Here is a 12807-nt window from a genome sequence, read left to right as displayed (position 1 = left end):
ATCCAGTGACTTTACCTTAGGAAAGAAGAATACTGTTCCCAGAAGAAATGGGAAAAGAAAGGGGGGGATGGGGCAAAGAAAAAAATAAACATTCATTACAAGGTTTTTCCAAAAGCCAGAAATTTCAGAGACTTCTGAAGTCTACTGCTTTATCCCTGGCTTGTCTCAGCCCCGCGCCTGGACTGTGGAGACTCTGCCCCAGGTTATTGCCACGGCAGGGACCTTGGGATTCTCGACAGAAATTTCCTCTGAGAATCAGCTCCTAGAATTCCACAGGATTTTCTAACCCATGATTCTGGCATGGGAAGAATGGGATAATGATGATTATACTCCCAGGAAAACTGATACCAAAAAACCTGAATGACAATAAAAATAACTTCCTTACACTGCTGGCTTTATTTGTATCATCTCATGACATGCAGGTATTCTTTTCATTATTGCACAGATAAGGAAAGGGAAGCTATGAAAGATGGAGTTAATTTCTGAAAGATCATCCAGGTAGAGAGTGGGTTTCAAAAGGGATTCAAATCCAAAACCAATGCAATGCTCTTAACCCAGAAACCACACTACTGAAGTGTTTACCTGGCAGAGTGCAAAAGCCCAAGTACTAGGCCTCCTGAATCCTTGGCCAAGCATTCTTTATTCTTCACCTTGATTCGTCTTTCTGGGTTGGCCTGGGCGAGTGCAGGACAAGGAGGGAGGCTGGGATAAGGATCCCATTAGCTTGTCCTTTTCCATTACTCATTCATTCCGGCAAATAAATTTTAGACTATCTACTATGAGTTGGGCACTGTCTGTTGCTCTAGAGATTATAACAGTGAGTGAAACGAAGTGCCCACAACTCATGGGGCTATATGCCAGTGGAGGAGAAAGATATGATACCAAAAAGCAAAACAGACATAATAAAATGTCTGATGGTGATAAATCTATGAAGAGTAATAAAGCAGAGAAGAGGACAGACAACGAAGATGGGCAAATGTGAGCATGTGTGTGATAGAGGCATTTAGGTTAGATCTGCACAAAGAGAGGGACAAACCATGACGTATCTAGAAGAGTGTTTCTGGTGGGAGGGTACAGTAAGTCCAAAGGCCCTGAGGTAGAGATTTGATAGGGTGTTCAAGGAAAAGCAAGGGGGTCAGGTGGCTGGAGCAGAGTGAACAAGTTAGCGAACCGAGAAGTGGTGCGTGGACTGGCGAGGTAACATGGATGGGGTTGGAAGGGCAGATCATTCAGGGCCTTGGAGGCCACTCTGAGTTCTTTGGATTTTATTCTGAGTGAGTTGAGAAGCCATGGGAGGATTTTAAGCAGAGAAGTAAAAGAGATTTGCATTTTCTCGGGAAGATTTCCCTCTTCCCTGGAGACTAGTCCTCTCAGAAGCTTCTCCAGTGATACAGAAGACTAGAGAAGATTGAGAGAAAAACAGGAAAACAGACTCCATTCAAACTGCTTCTTCTCCCTCACCCAGTCAACCTCTACTTAGGCTAACAGAGAGCGCAATATTGTCCTGCACAGCCTCGGGCTGTCTGTCACCATGGAGACGGTGCTGTTGTGCTAGTTTGTGGCTGTTAAAATGTAGCTCCTGGCTGGCCGCCTGTTACATGGGAGGGTTGCCACACACCTTTGAGGCTGGGCCTGTTCCAACTGAGTGGAAGGGAGTCTACCATAGAGGTGGGAGGAGACACCGGGGGCAGGGGAGGGGCAGGTTCAGCCCATGCACAGCCCCTCTGGCCCCTGCCACTTGAGGGCAACAGAAACAGGAAGAGATTTGCCACATTCTCATCCCACTCTGGACCCCGCTGTGTGATGTGATAGAGAAGGGGGGGTCCAGAGAAGACCCACTTCAGGAGGAAACAGCTCTAGGAGGAGGAGAATCAAGCCACCTGATCCACATATCTGAAAGCAAAAAAAAAAAAAAAAAAAAAAAAAAAAAAAGAGGAACAGCCAGAAGGACCTGGTGAAAGCCAGAACCTGGTGAAAGAGGAGGGAGGAGCAGGGGCTGAGCGCAGAGAGATTTGGAATTTGTTTCTCAGGGCCCTGGGAAGCCACTAAAAACTTTTACAGAGGGGAGTGAAACCATTTGATGCCTGTGTCTAAAAGTGCTCTCAGGCCTCTGTGCAGAAGGTAGACTGTAGAGGGCAGGAGTGACAAGGGGAGGGCAGTGAGAAAGCCACCAGAGTCACCCAGATGAGAGAGATGGCGACCTGGATGAGAACGGGGCGGCGCAGGTGGACCAAAGTGGGCAAAGCGGGGATACGTTTTGGAGGCAGAACTGACAGATTGCTAGGAGGTGGAAGATGACTCTGGGTTCTCTGGTGGCCGATGATGCCTTGTACTGACAGGAGGAAGACCAAGGAGGCAAGCTTGCCAACTAAGCATTGGTAATGATGTTGAGCAAGCAAACAACTACTACCATCTATTGGCATCCCTCCATTAATGTCTAAACTAAAACATTAAAAGAGGTGGAAGCACACAGTCTACAAAAAAAAAAAAAAAGTGCTTTCAAATGAATAAATTTAGCTTTATGAAGGCCCTGCCTCGTTGTCCTGTTTTTCTCATTTTGCCCTAGAGGCCAAGGCTTCTCTGTGGACCAGCTGTCACACACCCACGGGCTTCTGGAGACCAACACTCCAGCCCAGGCCCCCACCCAGGGCAAGTACCTCCCAGCCCTCCTGGGTTTTTAGCATAGCACTGAAAAGAGAAAGGACCTGAATATATGGATTACTCACAGAGCAGCATGCGTCAACTGGCCAACACACAAGATGCCAAGAAGAGGAGGCAAAGGTGGGACTGGAGAAGCCAGCAAGGATCATGTTATGAACAGCCTTGAACTTCATCCTGAGGATACGGAGAAAGCATGAAGAGTCTTCCCCACCCTGCCACCAACATTTCATTATGAAAAATTTCAGCCATTTGGATTGCCTTTTATAAACCGTATTTCCTCTCAAACTCAGCAGGGTGGATTCTGTTTAGAACCAGATACCCTGCCCAATATAATACTAACATCTCCTTATTACAGAAGAAGAAACAATGACCCAGAAAGGTTAAGTAACTTACACATGATCATGTAGCTGGTAAGTGGTAGAGCTAATATCGAACCCAAGCTTCTCACTCCAGAGTGCAAGCTTTTACTAAATAATGGAGGAATGGAGGAGACAGGAGCACAAATGGAGACAGCGAGACCAGTCAGGAGGCTACAGGGCAGTCCAGGTGAGGGCAGATGGTGACCTGGACTGAGGAGGTGACAGGGGCAGAGGACAGAAGTAAATGAATAACATGAGGAGGATAAAACAACAGGATTTGACAATTGAATGGTTGAGGGGTAATGAGGGAAAGGATGTTAAGGAATGTTTCTGGATTGGGCAACTGATGGGTGGTGGGACAACTTGTTGGGATAGGAAACATTGGGGTGGGGGGAGCCCATTTGGGGCAGAAGATGAGTTCAGAATTGGAGGCACAGAGTTTGACATATCTATGGGACTTACAAATGTAGACACTTAGTGCGTAGATGGATATGTGAATTTGGAACTAGAGATGGAGATCTATGTATCACCAGCATATAGATGGTAACTAGAACCATGGAAGTAGCTACAACTGACCAGTAAGAGAAGATGAAAATGAGAAGGCAAGAGGGCTTAGAACAGACCCCTGGAGAATGCTGACCTTTAAGTGATGGGGAGCACAGAAGCCCCCAAAGGATTCTCATAGGGGGTGGCCATGGAGATCCAAAAAAGTCAGGAGAAGGTGGATTCCAGGAAGCTAAGGGAAGAAGGGGAAGGAGGTGTTGCATGGTCATCAGTGTCAAATGCTGCTGAGAGTTTTAGGAAGATCAGATCTGTAGTATGTCTATCAGATTTAGCGAGGATGACGTTGCTGTTTACTTGGCAAGAGAGGCATTAGAGAAGTGGTGGAGTGGGAGCCAGACTGGAGTGGGCAGGGGAGTGAATGGAGATGCGGAAATGGATGTGGTGACTCACTCTTTCAAGGGACTTGGCTACAAAGGAGAAGAGAGGCATCGAGTGGTGGTGGGAGAAGAATGTGGGGTCATGAGAGGATTTATTTTTAAGATGGGAAATGATGTTGAGTGCAGATGGAGAGGAGGCCAGAGAAAGGGAGATGATGAGATAAATGAAAATCATCATCACCATCACCATCACTGTCACCAACTAACAACCACAAAGAGAGCTTGTTCTTTTCTGGGACTAACTGTTAGACATTTCTTCCTTACTTTGAGTCCAAATCAGTCTCCCTGTAATTTTCCCCATTAGTTAGAGTTCTGTGATCTCTGTTGTAGTTGACACTCTTCAAATGGCTGCACCCTGCTATTGTATTTTTCCTTTACTTTAAAGGAATAACGCCAGTCCCTCTGGCCATGTGCCCTCAACACGGTACCCAGATATTTTACTATCTCAGCCAATCCACACAACCACGCTCTTGTTTTGTCAAAGCCCTCTTAAAAGTGGTCTGTGCACTCTGGCTTTGCTGGTGGAAGCATGAAATGGTTCAACTTTTTGTGGTTTGGCAAAATGAATCGAAATATAAAATGTATGCATCCTTTAACCCAGAAATTTATCTTAAGGTGTGAAATTTATCTTTGGTGTGAAAAGATTCTTTTGCAAGTACATGCCTGGCAGTGTGAGAGAGGAAGATGGAGAGGCAACAAAGCACAGTGCTTAAGAGAACAGACTGAGCCTCAGTGGTGAAAGACTGCATGCTTATCCTTCCAAGATCACGAACAAGACAAGGATGTCTGTTTTCACTGCTGCTATTCAACATTGTACTGCAAGTTCTAGCCAGAGCAGTTAGGCAAGAAAAAGAAATAAAAGGCGTCCAAATTGGAAAGGAAGAAGTAAAAAACCACACTCAAATAATACGATCCTATATATGGAGAATCCAAAAGAAATCACAAAAAGCTATTACAGTTAATAAACCAATTCAGTGAAGTTTCGAGGTACAAGATCAACATGTAAAAATCAGTTGTGTTTCTATACACCAGAAAGGAGAAACTCAAAAAGAAAATTAAGAAAATAATTGCATTTATAATAGCATCCAAAAGAGCATAAGCTGTGGGGCCAGGGTTGCTATACATGTGTCTTAGTCTGTTGGGGCCACTATAACCACAGATGGAGTAGCGGCTTATAAATGACAGAAACTTCTCCCGGTCTCTGGTGAGAATGCATTTCCTGGTTCATAGACAGCCATCGTTTTGCTGTGCCTTCACACGGTAGAAGGAGCAAGAAGCTTCTGGAAACTTTTTTTTTTAATTAAAGAAAAAAAGTTTATTTATTTCTGAGAGAGACAGAGCGTGAGCAAGGGAGGGGTAGAGACAGAAGGAGACACTGAATCTGAAGCAGGCCTCAGGCTCTGAGCTGTCAGCACAGAGCCCAATGCGGGGCTTGAACTCACAAGCCATGAGATCATGACCTGAGCTGAAGTTGGACACTTAACCAGACTGAGACACCCAGGTGCCCCTGGAAACTCTTTTATAAGGGCGTTAGTCCCTTCAGCTTTCATGACGTAATTACTTCCCAAAGGCCCCACCTCCTAATGCCATCTCATTAGGGGTTAGGTTTCAACATTTGAATTTTATGGGCAGGTCACAAACATTCAGTCTATAGCACTATGTGAACTTAGGCTCACTTTATCTGTTCCGCAGTTTGCTCAGATATAAGGTGGGAGAAATTCTAGTACCTTCCTTATAGGGTGGTTTCGAGGGAGGTGAGGGTTGAAAGAGTTAATACATATTGTTTATATATACTTAAAAGAATGTTTGGCACATAGAATTCTATCAGGGTTACCAAAACAAACAAACGAACAAAAAAATTTACAATTGGAAAAACTGACCAAAACTTCCAGTTACATACCAACCAGTAAGAGACAGGGGGCAAATTATCACAACTCACTTAGGTTGGACTACATGGAATTGCTGATATTCTATTCCTTTGGGCTACCAAATGAGCAGTTTCATATGTTCCAAACTAAACACCAGAATGTTCTGTAACTATTAAAAGTGATTCCATATCATAGGTCTCTCTTTACCATACATATATCACTATTGTTGTAGAAGGATTTAGTAATAGGGGCACCTGGATGGCTCATTCTGGTAAGCATCTGACTCTCAATCTCGGCCTAGGTCATGATCTCACAGTTTGTGAGTTTGAGCCCTACATGGGGATCACTGCTGTCAGCCTGCCAGCACAGAGCCCGCTTCAGATCCTCTGTCCCTCCCTCTCTGCCCCTCCCCTGCTTGCAATCTCTCAATAAATAAATAAATATTTTTTTAAAAAAAGAAAGATTTAATAATATATTATTAGTAAAAATAGCAAGTTCCATGGAGCATGCAGAGTGTGGTCATGTTTGTGAGTCAAGATGTGGGCATAAACAGATACCTGGAAGATACTCTCACTTTCAACAGCAATAACTTCTGGGAGGGAGAATGTTGGGAACGTTTCATATCCTTTGTGCACTTCTGTGAAATTTACACTTTTACAACAACTAAGGCGGTTTTCTTGAAAAATGTGGCTCATAAAACCTGAACAGAGGCTGCTATCGCTTGCTGCCTATTGAGGCCACAGGTCACTTTACCACGACCCTAAGGGTGAAATATTCTGCTTTTCTCACCAAAGCTTAAGACAACACTAGTTGTTTGTTTTGTTTTCTTCTGGATGATATAACACAATGTTGGCTCCTATGGGCTTAGGGTTATCTAACATTTTGGGGCTTCTAACATAAACTTCTGCCAATTTGTGTGGTCTATGGTTTGTACTGGCATAACTGAGTTTTTAGTTCAAGGTCAGGATTTTACATGTATCCATTCTTTTCCCTCTAATTGATAAACATTAACTAGTAGATTAAGATTCACTCTTTGTTCTCTGTGCAGTTGAATGTGTAGACAGCATTGTGTCCTGGAGCAGGAGTTCTTTGGATGAGAGAGAGCATTCGGGAAGCATGAAAAGGAAATGCTGGCTAATGGAGAAGAAATGCAATGGCCAAAGGGAATTAAGAGGAAAGATGATGTCTTAGTCAAGCTGTGAGTTATAAGGAACTGAAACCCCTCCGCTCTAGCTCAAGCAAAGGTGGCGTAGGGTGGAAAGGGTTGCAGCTCTTATAAAGCTACAACAGGCCAACTATGTCGCGGTCGGCTGAATAATGGCCTGCAAAAGATCTCCACGTCCCAATCCCTGGGACCTGTGAATCTGTTACCTTATGTGGCAAAAGGAACTTTGCAGGTGTGATGGAGTTCAAGGCCTTGAGATGGGGAGATTATCCTTGACTATCTGAGTGGCTCTGATGTAATCACAAGAGTCCTCGAAAGAGGAAAAGGAGAGGCTCAAAGTGAGAAAAAGGAGACATGACAACAAGAGCTGAGGTTGGAGTGACATAGCTACAAGCCCAGGAATGCCAAGGCAGCTTGTAGAAGCTGGAAGAGCTGAAAGAGATTCTCTCGTGGAGCCTCCAAAAGGAACCAGCCCTGTGTCGCCTTGATTTTAGCCCTGTAAGGCCAATCTTAGGCATCTGATCCCCAGAACTAAGAGAAAAAAATTGTATTGTTTCAAGACACTAAGTTTGTGATAATTTGTTACAGCAGCAATGGGAAGCTAATACAATCAGTACTTAATTTGCCTTGGGGGTGGATGTTCTCCTCTGCTTTCTTCTCAGTTCATCTCTTGCTGTCCTTGGCCCCTTGCTGACCTCCCCCCACTGCTGAGTGGGCCAGGGATGGAAATAATCAGAATCTTCTCTTGGGATTTTAAATATAAGAAGTAGAGACACAGAGGACATAGTGCCCAGGGCCCATGGTTCCTTTAGGGGCCTAGAGAATGTCTGTTGGCTGTGGGGTAGGTGTCAGTTACCCGACTTTGAGGGCAGTTCATTTTCAAATCCCACCCTTCCGCTGTGTGAGCACAGTGAGGGAGAGCCAGGCTTTGCCGGGAGGCGCTTGCAGCCTGTGGTCCTCTGAGGACTCTCTCACCACCTGAGCATGGGCCAGGGCCCCCTGAGGTGCCAGTATGAGAAAGCCATTCACAGTCAGAGCATGTGGGTCCTCTCTGTAGTGGGCACCTTGGTCTACACCTGGTGAGTCGGTGCTGTGTGCAAGCCTCAGGCTCCACAGCTGAGCTATCCTCTGTCCTTCTCTCCTCCCCACCCCTCCACAGCCCCCTCTGCGGCTAGACCTGCCCTGCTGGTGAGTGCCTAAGTCCCTCAGATCAGTCCCCTTCCATCTCCCCAGACTCCTCAGCTTTCTGCCCCAACATTTCTTTCTCCGGTCCTACCAAGCACCACCAAAACCCAGCCCTTTCCTGCCGGTGTGCTAGAGGGTCCGATGGGTTTGCCGTCTCCAACATGCACAGAATTGCAGCTTCTTCAAGCTGCAAGTTCACAGGGATCAGGGAGCCAGGCAGCCCTCCCCTTGTTCAAGGACTACACCCGTGGCAAGAGGTGACATGGCTTGTCTGAGTCATTAGGGATGGTCGTTAGGGCAGGATACCACCAACTCTTTCTTCTCCTCTTTTTTCCTTTGCTGCAAATCTGAAGCATTTTAATTCTTAAAATGGTATGTTCGTTATCATACAAAGATAAATTTTCTGACTTATGAAAGGGTTGGATTCCATTATGGCTGATTTATGATATGTTGTGAATTCTGGAATGAATATGACAGATTTGAATCGAGCTTCCAAATGGTGGGCCAAATGGACCCAGTGTTATTCTGTGGGAATGTCGCCATATCCAACAGGGAACACTGCACAGACCATGTATATATTGCAATGCTAGGCTGAGATACATTGTTGAACAAGTATTATATTTGTCTATGGAGTTATATGGAATGGCCCTTTCTTATATATGCTGATTGGACCTCAAATCTGGATCTCTAGCCCCAATGTCCTTCTTGATGAGCTTTTTTAAATGAATGGTATATAAATACTAAAACATGTTGAGAATAATATAATAAACACCCATGTACCACCATCCAACTTAAATAAAACATTACTGGGGCATCTGGGTGGCTCAAGTTAGTTGAGCAGCTGACTCTTGACTTCAGCCCCAGGTCATGATCTCATGTTTCATGGGTTCTAGTCCAAGTCAGGCTCTGTGATGACAGTGTGGAACCTGCTTGGGATTCTCTCTCTCCCTCTCTGTCTGCTCTTCCTGCGCATGCTCACTCTCTGTCTCTCTCAAAGTAAATAAATAAGAACTTCTTTAAAAATTATAAAAAAAGAAATAAAATATTACTAATCCAGTTTTAGCTCCCTGTAAACCCAGCCTGGATCCCATCCTCTTTCCTCTCCCCTTATAAACACCATCCTGAACTTGGTGTTTGTCATTCTATGTTTTTATAGTTCTACAACATTTGTGTATATCTACAAAAATATTTTCCTTTTTTTATTGAGGTGAGATAAAATAACCATTTTAAGGTGATGAAGCCAGTGGCATTTAATAACACACCATATTGTGTTTACACAACCTAGGTCCCAAACATTTTCACCACTCTAGAAGAAAACCACACGCATTTGAAGTCACCCCTGCTCCCCACCCCCTTGCACTCATCAATCTACTCTCTGTCTCTATGGATTTACCTATTCTGGATTGTTTCATATAAATAGAATCATACGATATGTGACCTTTTGTATCTACCTTCTTTTATAAAGCATGTTTTCAAGGTTCTTCCACAATATAGCATGTCTCAGTGCTTCATTCCTTTTTTTTTTTTTTTTTTTTTTTTTTTTGAGAGGGAAGAAATGCATGTGCAGTCATGTAAGGGACAGAGGGAGAAGGAATCTTAAGCAGGCTCCATGCCCCGCACAGAGCTAGATGCAAGGCTCAATCTCATGACCATGAAATCAGACCTGAGCCAAAATTAAGAGTCAGATGCTTAACTGACTGAGCCACCCAGGTGCCCCTCATTCCTTTTTATGGCTGAATAGTACTTCATTGTATGGGTAGACCATGCTTTGTTTATCCATTCATCTACTGATGAACATGTGAGCTATTTCCATCTTTTGTCTTTTATGAATAGTGCTGCTATGGGCATGCGTAGACAGGCATTTGAGTGTAAAATGTTGTTTTGGATTTCTTTAAATTTTGTATTCATACTGTGGCATGTTTTGTTTTCTCAATATTATATTATTTCCATATTATATGAGTAGCTCTCCATTTATTCTCACTAGAGCATCCTATTGTATGAATCCAACAATTCATTTACCCATTAAATATTTAAGGACATTTAGGGTATTTTATTTTCCCTCGTACAAATGATGCTGCCATAAACAGTCTTGTACCTAACTCTTTGGGCACATGTATGAGGATTTCTCTAGGGAGTGTACCAAAGCATGGAATTGCCGGGTCCTAGGAGATGCACTTCCTCGAATGCACTACATATTCGCAAATGTTAGTTGTCTTTTCAATAGTCTCCCAGGGTTCTCAACCCTGGCTGTGCATTAGAATCACCCAGCAAACTTTAAAAATATATATAAGTACCTGGATAACTCCCCCAGACCTACTGAAGCAGAATTTCCAGGGATGGAACTGGGGAGCAGCAATTTTGAAAGCTCTCTGGGGATTATACTACCCAGCCAAGGCTAGGAACAGCAGCGACCAGCGAGTCATGGCCCACTCTGTCTTTGGTTTCATAAGGCCAGGTCATAGAAGGCAGCCACTGGCTTACACTTCCTAAATAATTTGGATATTAGGTGCTGGCCAGAGGGAAGAGACCAAATAAACACATGCTGAATGAATAAACAAAGCATTTAAAATAAAGTCGGAATTATTCAGGGCAATGGGAGACAGGAAAAACAAACGGTGGTGGAATCTACCATTTTGAATTCTTCTTCTTCTTCTTCTTCTTCTTCTTCTTCTTCTTCTTCTTCTCCTTCTTCTTCTTCTTCTCCTTCTTCTTTTGAGAGAGAGGGAGAAGGAGAGAGAGAGCATCTTAAGCAGGCTCCACACCCAGCGCAAAGGCTGACATGGGGCTCGATTTCACAACTGTAAGATCATGACCTGAGCCTCAATCAAGAGTTGGATGCTCAACTGACTGAGCCATGCAGGCGCCCCTACCATTGTTGTTAATTCCACTTTCTCCTTCTCTTCCTCACACTTATAATAATTTAAATTGATATTCTAAAGAAGGGATTAACAGGTAATGAACTGACCAAAGGCAGGAAACCAGAGTCAGAGCCAAATCATGCATGAACACGTGTAGCACAGGGTTAAGAGGTCTGGCTCTGGGCTAGAAGGTAGACCAGTTGAGGACCTCAGTATTGCCACTGACGATCTGTGTTATCTTGGGCTCATTCCTTTACCTCTCTGAGCCCATTCTCTCATCTACAAAAGGGATGATTATAGTAACTATCTCCTATCACTGTGAAGATTAAACAGATGATGCATATGGAGCACTTGGCATGTACTAATTGCTCAATAAAGGGCAGTTACTATTATCAATATTATTTATAAACCAGGTGGGTGTTTCTGGAAAACAGGTGGCTGACCTGCTGGGTACTTCCTTAGGTGTTGATGTGTTGCTTCACCCCAGGACAAAGCAAGTGGACCAATCTGGAGCTGGATTTTGTTATTTAAGAAGCTGTCCTATAAATTAGAGTCTGTATTAGGCAGTATTGGAGGTTGACATCAGGGGCAGTAGTTTCCAGATAGTGAGTGCTCAGTGTGCACTCAGCATATGATGCTGAGGAGTTTGCACACGTATCTCATTTCATCCTCACAACAACCCCTAAAGTAGGTATGACTATTCTTCCCACTTCACAGATAAGGAAAATGAGTCACAGAGAAGTCAAGTAGCTTGCCCAAAGTCACCCAGCAAAGCTAGGATTTGAATGGAGGCAGCCTTCAGAACCTGCCCCCCAAGTCCCCGCACTGTGCCTCCCTTGAGAAAACCACTGATGCTTTTCTGTGTCTGCCACTTAGCTTTGCTTTGGTGAGTGACAAGCTGTACCAGCGGAAAGAGCCTGTTATCAGTTCTGTGCACACCAAGGTAAAAGGGATAGCAGAGGTGAAAGAGGAGATTTTGGAGAACGGGATGAAGAAGGTGGTGTCCAGTGTCTTTGACACGGCGGATTACACCTTCCCTTTGCAGGTGAGCACTTGCCAACCACCCCCTCCCAGGACTCCTCCCTGGGCACTGTCCCCAGGGCCTTGCCTCCCTTCCTTGGGACCCAGAGCCTCACTGCAGAAAAATGCTGGCCCTATTTTAAAAAGCTCTGTGAAAATCCCAACTGAGAAAACCTAAAAATTGCAAAATTGGGTCAGATCCAGCAGCTCAAAGACGATTCTTTGCTTTATCAAGTCCTACAGGGTTTCTCAGAATAGCAGCGTGTCCTGGTGGTGCATTTAAAGCACGATTTGATTCACTCACGCTTGATTTATGCACAGCTTTTTGGAAGCAGGGCCATCAAGTCAGCAAGGTCTGTCTAGATTCAGAAGGACAAAGAACTTCCTGCCTGGACAGGACTAGCCCTTTTATGTGGTTTGTGTGGCATTTTATCAACAAAAATGTCTCCAGGAAAAATTTTCTCAAATACATTTTTGCACAAAGGAAGGATATAGATGACAAAGAAAGGAAGGGTGTGCATCACAGAGAAAGACTATGTGACTGTCTATATTTGCAAGAAGATAAATAAAAGCAGAACAGTCAAAAAGGAGAAATCAAAGTAGGAATGAGAAAACCAAAGAACCGATGGGGGTGGGGGTGCCTGAGGGACAAAAGGGCACTTTTGCAGCCTCTGGGAGCTGGGGTGCTCAGCAAAACCATGAAACCCAAGTCACTGTCTGTCGGTTTCTAACAGTGGGTCAGTAAGATCT

At 44.2% G+C, this 12807-nt stretch overlaps 2 protein-coding genes across 15 annotated transcripts in view; one reads left to right on the top strand and one right to left on the bottom strand.

The window, feature by feature from the left end:
- The window catches only part of IFT81 (intraflagellar transport 81), a 228110-nt gene that overhangs the window by 162916 nt on the left and 52387 nt on the right, over positions 1-12807 (bottom strand). For 10 of the 11 annotated variants that reach the window (XR_007145729.1, XR_007145731.1, XR_007145732.1 and 7 more), the window contains one exon: positions 2727-2835. The exons of the other annotated variant lie outside the window; for it this stretch is intronic. The gene's annotated coding sequence lies outside the window, so the exon portion shown is untranslated. Of the gene's footprint in view, positions 1-2726; positions 2836-12807 lie in introns of those variants that run through there. 11 annotated transcript variants of the gene reach the window in all.
- P2RX7 (purinergic receptor P2X 7) overlaps positions 1-12807 on the top strand; it is a 50263-nt gene that overhangs the window by 5190 nt on the left and 32266 nt on the right. For 3 of the 4 annotated variants that reach the window (XM_047827338.1, XM_047827337.1, XM_047827335.1), the window contains exon 2: positions 11914-12082. The exons of the other annotated variant lie outside the window; for it this stretch is intronic. In XM_047827338.1, the coding sequence (XP_047683294.1) occupies positions 11914-12082 (169 nt within the window). The remainder of the gene's footprint in view (positions 1-11913; positions 12083-12807) is intronic. 4 annotated transcript variants of the gene reach the window in all.

The sequence above is a fragment of the Prionailurus viverrinus genome, chromosome D3 (genome assembly GCF_022837055.1).
Source record: "Prionailurus viverrinus isolate Anna chromosome D3, UM_Priviv_1.0, whole genome shotgun sequence".
Classification (NCBI taxonomy): Eukaryota; Metazoa; Chordata; class Mammalia; order Carnivora; family Felidae; genus Prionailurus; species Prionailurus viverrinus.
Note: the sequence above shows the minus strand (reverse complement) of the source record. Positions and strands in the feature narration are given on the sequence as shown.